Source organism: Loxodonta africana, chromosome 11, assembly GCF_030014295.1.
Source record: "Loxodonta africana isolate mLoxAfr1 chromosome 11, mLoxAfr1.hap2, whole genome shotgun sequence".
Classification (NCBI taxonomy): domain Eukaryota; kingdom Metazoa; phylum Chordata; class Mammalia; order Proboscidea; family Elephantidae; genus Loxodonta; species Loxodonta africana.
In genome coordinates, this window is record NC_087352.1 from 23,681,688 (window position 1) to 23,694,336 (window position 12,649).

The 12,649-nt window shown below is 43.8% G+C and overlaps 1 protein-coding gene across 11 annotated transcripts in view; it reads left to right on the top strand.

The window, feature by feature from the left end:
- The first annotated feature begins 430 nt into the window (after nucleotides 1-430).
- Nucleotides 431-12,649, top strand: part of LOC100666435 (leukocyte immunoglobulin-like receptor subfamily A member 6) — a 30,096-nt gene continuing 17,877 nt past the window's right edge. For 4 of the 11 annotated variants that reach the window (XM_064293330.1, XM_064293334.1, XM_064293340.1 and 1 more), the window contains exons 1-5: nucleotides 456-599; nucleotides 1,060-1,095; nucleotides 3,106-3,390; nucleotides 4,135-4,185; nucleotides 12,140-12,220. In XM_064293330.1, coding sequence (XP_064149400.1) covers nucleotides 566-599; nucleotides 1,060-1,095; nucleotides 3,106-3,390; nucleotides 4,135-4,185; nucleotides 12,140-12,220 — 487 coding nt within the window. In that variant the 5' untranslated portion in view covers nucleotides 456-565. Of the gene's footprint in view, nucleotides 600-1,059; nucleotides 1,096-3,105; nucleotides 3,391-4,134; nucleotides 4,186-12,139; nucleotides 12,221-12,649 lie in introns of all 11 variants that reach the window. The other 7 variants (XM_064293335.1, XM_064293336.1, XM_064293337.1 and 4 more) reach the window with 5 other exon arrangements.

Here is a 12,649-nt window from a genome sequence, read left to right on the forward strand (position 1 = left end):
CGATAGAGACAGAAAGCCTTCCCTTGGAGCTGGCACCCTGAATTTGGATTTCTAGCCTCCTAAACTGTGAGAGAATAAATTTCTCTTTGTTAAAGCCATCCACTTGTGGTATTTCTGTTGTAGCAGCACTAGATAACTAAGACACTATCTATCTATCTATCTATCTATCTATCTATCTATCTATCTATCTATCTATCTATCTATCTATCTATCTATCTATCTATCTATCCATCTATCTATCTATCTATCTAATCTTTATATATCTATTATCTATCATTTCTTTTTCTATCTATCTACCTGTGCTGAGCTAACGATATGGGGGTTTGATCTAGAGACGAGATCAGCCTGATTATGAAATATCTTTTGTAGAAATACCTTCCCAAAACCAAGGCCCTCCCCCCAGTTGGAGGAAGCTGAGACAGATCTTCCCCTTCTTCTGAGCCTGTTGACATTAAAACTCCATGACGTGGCTCTTGCAAACACCTCCTGCACACTTGCTGATCTGCAGGGCTCTGTCCTTCCATCCACAGGACAAGGACAGAGGAGACAGCCCACAGGCAGTGCCATGTACCCCAACCACTCCACTCTCCTCGGCCTTGGTGAGTCTGAAAATGAAGGGAGAGGATTATAGGAAAAGAGGGCGGGAGTACTATAGGGTGGGGTCCAGGCCTTTGCTTACTCCTGAATCCAGTTCAGGCTGTGCTGATCCCCTGGGGAGGAAATCACCCCCTCTCACCTGCTCACTGAATGTCAACTTGAGCTTATACCTTACCACAGATATAGACCTTTGATATGCGTTAGAAATGGGTACCTGGGTACCAGGATGAGTTAAATAGAAGAAAGGATAGAGAGGGGCCCCCTGGTTGGGAAGGGGCACCTTGGGAACTTGTCTGGAACCTGTTGTATTGGAAGGAAATTTTTTTACTGGGCATTAATGTTGATTGAGGATGACTTAGGAATTGTGTGGCTACATCTCTCCCCTCATCAAACTAATCCTGATACCTCTACTATAAGAAAATCAAGTGATGGGCATTTTTCTCACTGGGGCTTCTCTTCCAGCATTCTATCTGGGATCAGCAACCCAAGCACAAAAGGGTGAGTCATTTCCTCAAAGTTCCTGACCCCCGTGCACCCCAAAGGCAGCTCTGGATGGGAGTGATGTCCATTCCAAGACAATTCAAACCCCAAATTATAGCAGATGAATATCTTTCATCAGTCTTCTCTTGGCTAGCTCCAAATACCTGCACAATATAAATACATAATTGATTGATTCCTAGACCCCTCAAATTGAGTATATTCAAAATTGATCCCAAGGTCCTCCTCCACCACCCTCCCTTCTTTCCTTGTTGAATGTCATATGTTCCAGGGCCAAATACCAGATGTTCAGCCTTCATTCTCCCCATGTCAACCACATATATAATCTGTTTCAGAATCCCGTTGATTTTACTGCCTAAACTGCTCTCATGTCTGTCCACATATATCATAGGCACCCCTCCCCAACCTGAAGCTTGATCATCTCCCATCTCAACTGCAGCTGTTGCTGCCCCACAGGCCATGCTGCCCATACTCTTCTTCTTGTCTCTGCCCACCCTTTCCTCACCCTACAGGTATGATGACTGTAATTTCCAGCTTGAAGCCTTTCAACAGTTTAGCTTCACATCAAATCAGATCTCTTGTCAGAGCACTTTGCCTGACTCCATCTTTTCAGTCATGGAGTCCCTGGGTGGTGCAAGTGGTTAACACATTTGGCTACTAACTGAAAGTTTGGCGGTTTGAATCCACCTTGACTTTTTTTCAGTTTCTTAAACATACCACATACCTGGTGAATTCAGGGCCATCTACCATGCTGATTTCTCTACCTTGAACACTCCAGAATCTATCTGCTCAGCTTAGGTAATTCCCACTCATTTCTCAGATCTCAGTTCATTACCTCTTCCTTGGATGAAGCCTCCTCTGGGCTTGTTACCTGCTCTCCCTGTACCTGAAGGACCTTATCATAGGCATGTCTGGCATCAAGGCTTTTCCTATCACTCAGCATTGTCTTATGACACGATCCTGGCCTGCCCATCAGCACTGAGGCCCAGATTCTAGCCTTTTTTTGGCCCAACTTACTACTCTCTCACACTCAAAGCCTATTAATGAGCTAGTCATCTCCAGTCTTTGCTGCCCCCTCTCCCGTTTCTAGGCCTCTCTCAGAAGGTAGTCGTGGGAAGAGGGAAGAACTGGCTCTGCAGGTGGACACATTTAGGATCTAGACCTGGCTCTGCCTTTTACTAATTGTGTGATTTTGAGCAAGATTGTTATTTTAATGTCTTCCTTTCCCTTTCTGTAAAACGAGAATTTAATAGGATGGTGATTAGGATTAAAATGCATGTAGAATACCATGACCAGATCTTTGCAGACAATCCATGTTCAACAAAGAGAAGTCTCCTTTGTATCACTTAAGATTCATGTCAACTGCATGTAACAGAGCACGTTGGCAGTTCATTACTCTCTCACAGAAAGGCTGTCTCTAGGGAGTGGCCACAGGGTCAGTGATCATGTGGCTGCTCTAGGATGTCACCAGGGATACAGACTCCCTCTTTCTGCTTCACAGTCTTAGTACATGGCCATCAGCATGAAGGTTACTTCTTGGTCCATTATGGCTCCTGTTACTCCAGCCATCATCTGTCTATTTGCTGGGTGGAAGGAGTAAGAAAGGCAGATAAATGAGAAAAGGCATTTGCACATATGGGGTCAGAATTGACTCAGTGACAACTTACTAACAACAGCAACAGCAATAACCATTAGTTAAATCAAAAGAAGAAAAGGCAAAAAGTACACAGGACCCTCTAGGACCACTCAACTCCCTGTAAGCTTTCTTCCATGAGCTCCACAAAATAATTCTACTTACATCTCATTGTCTTGAACATGGCCATACGTACCTTTTTGTTTTTGCAGCTATAAACTGTTGCTCTGATTCAAAGAAGAAAGGGGTGTGAATTTGGGATAGGCAACTTGTGGACTTGGCCACACCTCTTTACACCTGTCCCACATAACAGAGAAAGAGACAAAAATGCTTTCCTCACAATGGACCCTGAGGCCCCTGCTCTGATTCTCTCCTAGTGGTCCTACCTAGACCCTCCATCTTGGCTAAGCCAGGCTCTGTGATCCTCTGGGGGAGACCTGTGACCTTCGTATGCCGGGGCCCTCCTCGAGTTGATATATTCTGTCTGCAGAAGAGGGGAAAGCTTTCCTATGTGGATGTGAAGAACCATCTGAGGTTGAAGACAGAGGCTGAATTCCCCATCACCTCAGTGAGTGAAGACACTGCGGGACTTTATCGCTGCATCTACTATAAACAGTCCAATTGGTCTAAGTACAGTGAATTCCTGAAGCTGGAGGTGATAGGTGAGGAGTCATCTGGGGCCCTCACCTATCAGGTTCTGCCCTCGAGTTTGTCCCCAGGCTCCTGGGTCCTGTTCCCAGCTCCACCTTCTCTCTTCAGACCCTCCACCCTCCTCCTTGCCTTCTCCTCCCACACCTTCTGGGTCCCTCTATCCCTCAGCAAAGAGTCCCCTCTGCCTTTCAGACAGCATTGAGGTTCCCGGAGATCTGGGTCTCATGTGGACACCATGAAAAACCTGAAGAGTCGACTCCAGCAACAGGAGGGGCACAGGGTGGGGTACTGCTGGGCTGGGTGGGGGAGTAAGGTTTCCAGCTCCTTCTGGTTCCTCTGGACCAAGAAAGAGCTGTGGACACAGAGGTCATTGAGGCAGAGGACAGCGCCTCTGTACGAGCTGTCTTTTCTCCTTTCTCTTCACTATGGTGAACCCTTTGCTGGGGATTTGAGAAACAGAAGGTGATGTGACTTCTCTAGATTAGGAGCTGAGTTTGATCAAGGGAAGGGCTGAATTTTCCAGCTTCACCCTGCCACCAGGTCCTATTGTTGAGTGGGTTTTGGGACATGGAGGATGGGAACCTAGGGGTTTAGAGACACTGGTAGAGAGATCAGGGAGAAGGGAGCCTGGGGAGGTAGGAGCATGAGCATTCAGGATGAGGGAAGGTCATTGGGAGGACTCAGGTTGCTGAAGTCAGCCTGAGAAGGGACAGGTAAGGCCGCCCAGCTTTGCACCAGCCCTTTCTGATTCCTAGGTGCACCTGGTGACATCAGCCCCTCACCCACAGAAGCAGACTCCGTGACAGGTAAACCACCTGGAACTCTGCCAAGATGGAAGTGCTGGGTGGAAAAAGGGTCTGGCCAGCAAAGCAAGGAAGGAGCTTCCATCTCTGGGGTCTGGGTTGAATGAGTCTTGTCCACCTTTCCTGACCTCGCTGTCCTGCTTCTAGCCCCCACTTCCAGGAATTACACAGTAGGGAATCATGTACGCCTGGGCCTGGCTGCTGTGGTCTTGCTGATCCTGGTGGCGATTCTAGCAGAAGCTTGGCACAGCCAGTACCAATCCCAACATGACCCCATGGAATGGAGACAAAATGGCGCCTGTCAGAGGAGTCAGACTCCAGGCCCAGGACAGAGACAAGATGATGCCCACCAGAGAGCTATGACTTCAGATTCAGGGAGGATTTAGCCAAGCAATCTGACGCTCACAGTTGGGCCCAAAAGTGACTAGGACTTTGTGTTGTGGTCTGCATCCTGTGAGAAGGCTGCTGGTGAGACAGTGTGGGGCCCCTGCCTGGATCCTAGACCCCACCCTCAGAAGCCACTGGGGAGCAGCAGTGAAGTGCTCCATCCTCTCCTTGGTCAGTCGCCTGTCTCCATGGGTTTGCTTCAACGTCTGATACTGATAATCACACCCACTCGCCTCATTTCTTCCTGAATCTCTCGTCTTTCCCGCTTTCTAAACCACAGATTACGTTTCCCTCTAGCGTCTGTCTTCCTCTTCATTTTCTTCCTCCTCCCACCTCATTTCAGAGACTCCCCAAAGCTAGTGAGTGCCATATCTTCCGTCTCCACTCTTTCCCTTTTGTGACGTCAGCATTTGGGGGGCATCCCATTTCACATCCAAGCAGATGACTCCCACATTGGAATAACCCATGAAATTCCCTCCTTCTGGAGCTTCCTGTTCCCTGCTACCTGCTAGGTGTCAGAACATGACGCTCATGGACACTGACAACCTGTCACCAGCCTTATCCAAGGCTTTGAACTATACCTTCCCTTAGCCTTTGCACATCCTTCCCATTTTCTTCTCTTCCTGGGAAGGTCTCTGTCCTTCTCTGATCGGATACTTCCTAATTGTTCTGTCTTGGATTGAAAGTTCAGGGAAGCCTTCCTTGACACTGATTTTCTCACCCTGCCTTACATTTGAAGTAAATGTTGCTTCTTATTATCAGTTATTAAAATGATTACTGAACTTCAACCCAAGTATTGGATCAAAGATTTTTTTTTTTCTCTATTTAAACACACTTTATTGTGTCTACATAAAATTTGGAAATGTTTAAACAGCAAAGATTATAAACAACCCTGACAGAGTTCTACCTCTAAGCAAAACAAGTACCTGGAAATCAGGGCAGACCATCAGTGGGGCAGGGAAAGGGGTGGGGGAGGTTAAATAAACCAGTGCTCTCTAGTTTTTCTCTGGTCACTACTCAAGTAGAAAGAGTTACAATTTATATAGACCATTGGAGGAATGGAAAAGTCTGGCTACAGTCAGAGCAGACCAGCCTATGAGCTGTGGCCAGTCTAGGCCATACCTGGCCCCCCAGAAAACCAAGTAGATCCAATCAGTGTCATGCCGTAACAAAACCCATAGAACTGAGAATGAATGAACCTGGATCTCCAGACCTGGTTCTGCTCTTCAATAGCTTAGTGACCTGGAGCTCCAACATTATAAACAATATTTGAAAAAAGCAATGCAGATCATAAAACATCTTCCTAAAGAGTATCCTATTTAACTGTAAGCCTGACTCTCCTATGAGGCTGATAATCCCACCAAATTGCTAAATCTCTTTTAACTGATAAATTTAGATTAAATTTCTTCTCTGTGGGTGTTGTTTTTCGGTGTAGTCAAGTCAGTTGGAGTCAGTGACCCTATGTACAGCAGAACGAAACACTACCTGATCCTGCACCATCCTCACTATCATTGCTATATATCTTTTTTCTTTTTTAAAATTTTATTGTGCTTTAGGTGAAAATTTACAGTGGAGATTAGTTCCTTATTCAGAAAATTTATACACAAATTGTTTTGAGACATTGATTGCAATTTCTGCATTGTACCAGCACTCTCCCCCTTTCCCTTTCCACTCTGGGTTCCCTGTGTCCATTCCTCCAGTTTTCCAGTCCCTTGCTGCCTTCTGATCTTTGCATTTGGGCAGGTTTTGCCCATTTGGTCTTGTATTCTTGACTGAACTAAGAAGCATGTTCCTCACATGTGTTAATATTTACTTTACAGAACTGCCTTATCTTTGGTTGAAAGCTGAACTTCAAGAGTGGCTTCAGTTCTGAGTTAGCAGGATGTCCAGGGTGCTATAGTCTTGGGGATTTCTCCAGTCTCTGTCAGACCAGTAAGTCTGGCTGTTTGTTTTTTTTTTTTTTTTGTGGATTTGAATTTTGTTCTACACTTTTCTTGTGCTCTCTCTGGGACCCTCTACTGTGATACCTGTTAGAATGGTCGGTGGTGGTAGCCGGGCATCATCTAGTTCTTCCAGGCTCAGGCTGCTGGGGGCTGTGGTTCATTACTCCTTTGGGCTAATATTTTCCTTGTGTCTTTGGTTTTCTTCACTCTCCTTTGCTCTGGACAGGATGGGACCAATAAATGTATCTTAGATGGCCGATCAAAAGCTTTTAAGACTCCAGATACTACTCACCAAAGTAGGATGAAGAACATTTTCTTTATGAACTATGTCATGCCAATTGACCTAAATGTCCCCTGAGACCATGATCTCCAGCGCTCAGCCCCAGTAACTGGGTCCCTCAAGGTGTTTGGGTGTGTCTAGGAAGCTTCTATGACTTTGCATTGGTCGAGTTGTGCTGACTTTCCTTATATTATGTGTTGTCTTTCCCTTCTCCGAAATCAACACTTGTCTACTATTTAATTAGTGATTTCCCCTCCCCACCCCTCCTCTCCCCTGTAAACTTCCAGCACAATGTCAGATATGAGTGGTGATAAAGGGCATCCTTGTCTTGTTACCATTCTCAAGGGGAATGCTTTTAGTCTCTCTCTATTCAGAATGATGTTGGCTGTTGGTTTTGTATAGATGCCTTTCATTATGTCAAAGAATTTCCCTTCTATTCATATTTTATGGAGAGTTTTTGTCAGGAATGGGTGTTGGACTCTACCAAATGCCTTTTCTACATAGATTGAGATGATCGTATGATTTTTTTCTTTTGTTCTACTTATGTGGTGGTTTACACTGATTTTCTAATGTTGAATCATCCTCGCATACCTGGTGTGAATTCCACTTGGTCGTGGTGTATTATTTTTTTGATATGATGCTGAATTCTATTGGCTAGAATTTTGTTGAGAATTTTTGCATCTATAGTCATAAGAGATATTGGCCTGTAATTTTTTTGTGTGTGTGTGTGGCTTTGGTATCAGGGTTACGCCGGCTTCATAGAATGAATTTGGGAATACTCCTTCCTTGTCTGTGCTCTGAAATAGTTTGAATAGTACTGGTGTGACTCTTAATCATTGCTATATTTAAGCCCATTGCTGCAACCATCTCACTGAGGGTCTTCCTCTTTTTCACTGACCCTCTACTTTACCAAGTATGATGTCCTTCTCCAGGGGCTGATCCCTCCTGATAATATGTCCAAAGCATGTGAGATGAAGTCTCACCATCCTCCCCTCCAAGGAGCATTCTGGTTGTACTTCTTCCAAGACAGATCTGTTCGTTCTTTTGGCAGTCCATGGTACATTCAATATTTTTGACAACACCATAATTCAAAGGCATCAATTCTTCTTCGGATACATACTATTAATTTGCAGGGTTATATTTTGAATCAAAATCATCTGATCTCCAAGAAAATTTGTGTGCTTTTTTTTAGGTAAAAATTTTATATTCCTTAATGTGAACATTTTCTTTTTTCCCCCACTTTTAAAACAAAGGAATTGGTAAACATTTTCTAAGGTCCATGTAACTAAAAAATTCTCTAATACCACCTTCATTATTTTTGATTCTTAGTATAATAGCAAAGTGGTCATTTTTTCCCATATGTATATTTACCCATTTACTTAATGAGCATTCAAGGAACAACTCCCATGTGACAACTACTAGTGCTACAGAGACAAGTGACTCACATTTGGTCAAGGGGACGTACAAGTTAACAATTACAACATACTGTGGTTTGGAGCCCTGTTGGCACCGTGATTAAGAGCTTGGCTGCTAACCAAATAGTCAGCAGTTAGAATCTACCAGCTTCTCCTTGGAAACCCTATGGGGCAGTTGTAGTCTGTCCTATAGTGTCACTATGAGTTGGAATTGACTCAATGGCAATGGGTTTGGTTTTTGGTGGTATTATAGGAGCCAGTGTGATCTTAGAGAGGACACCTAACAGGCGGAAATTGTGGAGTGGAGATGGGCCAAAAGCTCAGTCCTGTGGGGAGTTACAGCTTCATTCTTGAAGGATGGTTTTGTCACGCATAGGATTCTTGGCTGATACAATTCTTTCTTTTTTTTTTTAATTTTAGGAATTTAAATACGTCATCTGCCTTAGTTTCCTGGTGCTAGTATAACACAAATATCACAAGTGGGTCACTTGAAAGAACAGGCATTTATTTTCTTACAGTTCTGGAGGCTAAAAATCCAAATCAGGGTCTTGGCCATGTCTAGTCCTGCCTTGTAGGTAGCCCCAGGTGTTTCTTGGTTTCTTGGCTTGTAGACAGTTCTCACACAGTGTCTGTTTTCCCCCATTTGTGCATGCATCTGTGTCTATGTTGCTATTTATACAAGTCAGAAGCACTGCCAGAAGGCAGTGGGATAATGCGGACCTTCTATGTTTGTTTGAAAGCCGCTCCCTCCACCTGTGAGGTATTGTCATAAGCATGCTATGGTAATTTTTTTACAGCAGCATATAGAGAAAAACTGGCATAGCAGCACTTACCAAAATACCTTGCAGGGGGAGGGAGCAGCTGGCAAACAAACATAGAAGGCTCACATTATTTGCATAAAAATAAATCATCAATAAGTTGAGGTCATACAAGTATGGAATGGATCCTAAACCTAACCACTTCTGAGTTATCAATTTGACTAGGTGATGATTCCCAGTATTGTGTGATTGTCCATCATTTTGTCATCTGATGTGATTTTCCTATGTGTTGTAAATCCTGCCTCTATGATGTTACTGAGAGAAGATAGGTGACAGTTATGTTAATGAGGCTGGGTTCAATCTACAAGGTTGGATTGTGTCTTGAGCCAATCTCTTTTGAGATATAAAAGAGAGAAGTGAGCAGAGAGACAGGGGGACCTCACATCACCAAGGCAACAGTGCCGAGAGCAAAGTGAATCCTTTGGACCTGGGGTTCCTGCTTGGAGAAACTCCTAGTCCAGGGGAAGATTGATGAGATGGACCTTCTTCCAGAGCCGACAGAGAGAGAAAGCCTTTTCCTGGAGCTGAGGGCCTAAATTTGTACTTCTAGCCTACTTTACTGTGAGGAAATAAATTTCCCTTTGTTAAAGCCATTCCCTTGTGGTATTTCTGTTATAGCAGCACTAATTAACTAAGACAGGAGTTCAGCTGGAGAATGGAAATGGCTCAAGTAGTTTGATTTTTCTCTTAGTTATTCTGCCTTTGTCTGGCCTCTGCCTATCTAAGAGCTCTTTAATCCCAAATCTGTACTATAGGAAATCTGGCTGGAAGATGAGGAGTTTAGATGCCCTGAGGCCACTGAGAATGTTAGAGGCTAGAGCTTTTTTGCCTTTAAGGGCCCCAGGTAGAGAAGGCAAAAGAAAAGCTGTTGGAAGAAAGAGAAATGTTGGAACGTGAAAGATGCTGAGCTCTTATGGAATATGAAGAGAAGGGCATGAAAGATTTTTTTCCTCTCTATCTCTCACCCTAGTTGTAGACATTGTGGTCTCCCTGAGTAAATCTTTTTTGTTTGTTTGTTTAATTTTTTATTGTGTTTTAAGTGAAAGCTTACAGAGCACATTAGTTTCCCATTTGATAGTTTGTATGTAATTTTTTTTTTTATGTAAAGTGTTCCATGACACTGGTTTCATTCCCCACAATGTGTCCCCACTCTCCCTATTTCCATCCTAGGTTCCCCGTTTCCTTTCGTCCTGGTTTTCTACCCCTTCCTGCCTTCTCATCTTTGCTTTTGGACAAATGTTCCCTTCTGATCTCATATAATTGATCGTTGTAAGGGTGTTATTGTTTATTTTATGGGTCTGTCTATGATTTGGCTGAAAGGTGGTCTCCAGGGATGGCTTCAGTTCCAGTTCAGAAGGATGTCTTAGGGCCATAGTCTCAGGGGTTCCTCCAGTCTCTGTCAGACTAGTAAGTCTGGACTTTTTGAGAATTTGATTTTTTGTTCTAGGATTTTTCTCCCACTCTGTATGGGACTCTCTGCTGTGATTCCAGTCAGAGGGGTTGGTAGCAGTAGCCAGGCACCACCTAGTTCTTCTGGTCTCAGGGCCATATAGTCTGTGGTTCATGTGGTCCATTAGTCCTTTGGACTAATGGCTCCCTTGGGTTTTTGGTTTTCTTAATTCTCCTTTTCTCTGGACATAAGAGACCAATAACAGTATCTTAGATGGTCACTCGCAAGCGCTTAAAGACGCCAGACACTACTCACCAAAGTAGGATGTAGAACTTTGTCTTTATGAACTATGCTGTGCCAGCTGACGTATATGTTCCCTGAGTCTATGGTCCTTCATCTTCAAGCCTGGGAGCTTCGCCTTGTGAGGTGTGTGGTTATGACTAAGAAGTTGCCCTGATTGTGGTCCTTGTGTGCTGAATTGTCTATATTAACATATACACAGCACCTACAGTTATGTATGTAGAAATATTTGCGACCAAACATGTATCAGTAGGCGGCAGTGTTCCCTCATATCCTCCCATACCTCTTGGTGTATTTATCTCCCTTTGTATCAATTCATAATTTAGTCTTTGTTGATACTGTTGTTGCAGGATTGTCTATGCTATAGTATTTACTGTTCTTGCACTTTGTTCTCGTGTTCCTCTCAGTGTCCTCCCTCCTGATTTTCTTTTGTTCTTAGCCCACAGTTTCCTTTAGCACATTGTGTTACAGTCTGGGACCCATGGACCCCAAAAAGTAAGTCTTTGTCTTGCCCACGAGAAAAGAATTACTCGGGGAGACTTGGCTGACTATTAAAAGGAAAGCCTTTATTAGAAATGAGAGCACTGTGCAGTGGGGCAGCAGCTGAGTGTATAGCACTCTAGCAGGCTACTCCTGCACACAAGTCTTTGTCTCGAGTTTTTATTGTTCACTAAGATACGGAAGTGGGGTCATAGCGGATCAGCAGCTAGGATTTTTGATGTGGCTCTTTAGTTTCTTATCTGCGTAAGCATTTTGCCAGTAAGACAGAGTCCATGACGAAGGCTTCTGGGAAGGTTGGCAGCACTTATTATGGGGTGTCACGCCTGTGCAGTCACCGGTTCCCCGAGTTCAATTCCCAGCTGCAACTGCAGCTCTTTACTGCCTCTGGTGGAAGGTCATATTGTGGAGGGGGGGAGAGTGTGCACTCAGGAAGAGGAAGAGGCAGGGGGTGGTGACATTCCTCAGTAAGATGGTCCCTACATAGTTAAACCTTAAGCCAAAGAAATAGCCTCCATAGGCGGTCCTGTCCTGGCTTTTAAATATTAACAGGGACAGATAAGAGACAAGAAGGGTATAAAACCCTAAGAAAAGGACTATTGGGGCTCTCAGATTCTCTCTATATCTGAGTAGCCCATTTGATGCTTCCTAGTCAAGTGTACTTTTACTACTAACCCTCTGCTTGCTAATAAACCTCTACTTGCTTGGCACTATTTGTCTCAGTGTTAGAATTCTTTCCTACACCGAAGACAAGAGCAGAGACCATTCTTCGGCAACAATATAGTGGTTGCAGGTGGATGTTCTGCGCATGTCCCTGGGACTGGTTCTATCTGGCTGCTTCTGAAAGACAACTTTGAGGAAGTATATCTTAGGCAATCTGAAACTCTAACAGCCTTTCATGGGGTTGTTTTTCTCAATTGTTCTAGGGAATGGTTTGATCTCAAGAATGTTTCAAGATTATGGACGTAGGCTCCCCAGGGCGACCCGTCTGTCTCAACTGAACATATGTAAGATGGTTGATTTAACATCTTTGACTAATAATTTCAATATCTGCACTTCCTCAGGGAAAGTTTCTCCCAATTTCTATTTCTCCTGTGAATGAGCCATCCATTTCTGTTTCTTTGCATGTTTTGTAATATTTTGTTGAGAACCAGACATTCTGAAGATTATGTTTTTGGTAACTCTGGATATTAAATACTCCTAATTCTCAGAGATCGCTGATTTTTGCTTGTCGAGTGCTGGAGTGATCTGTTTGTCTATTCCAAATGATTTTTGCAAAGTGTGTATTCTTTATTGTGTGTGGTTACTGAAGTTTCTCTTCTGTTACCTCTGTGGCCAGCCAGTGACCTGAAAAAGATTTCCTTAAATCTCTGACTCTCAAAAGAGTAAAAGAAAAAAAAAAAAGTACACTATCTTTAAATCCCTTGAGGGCTTCA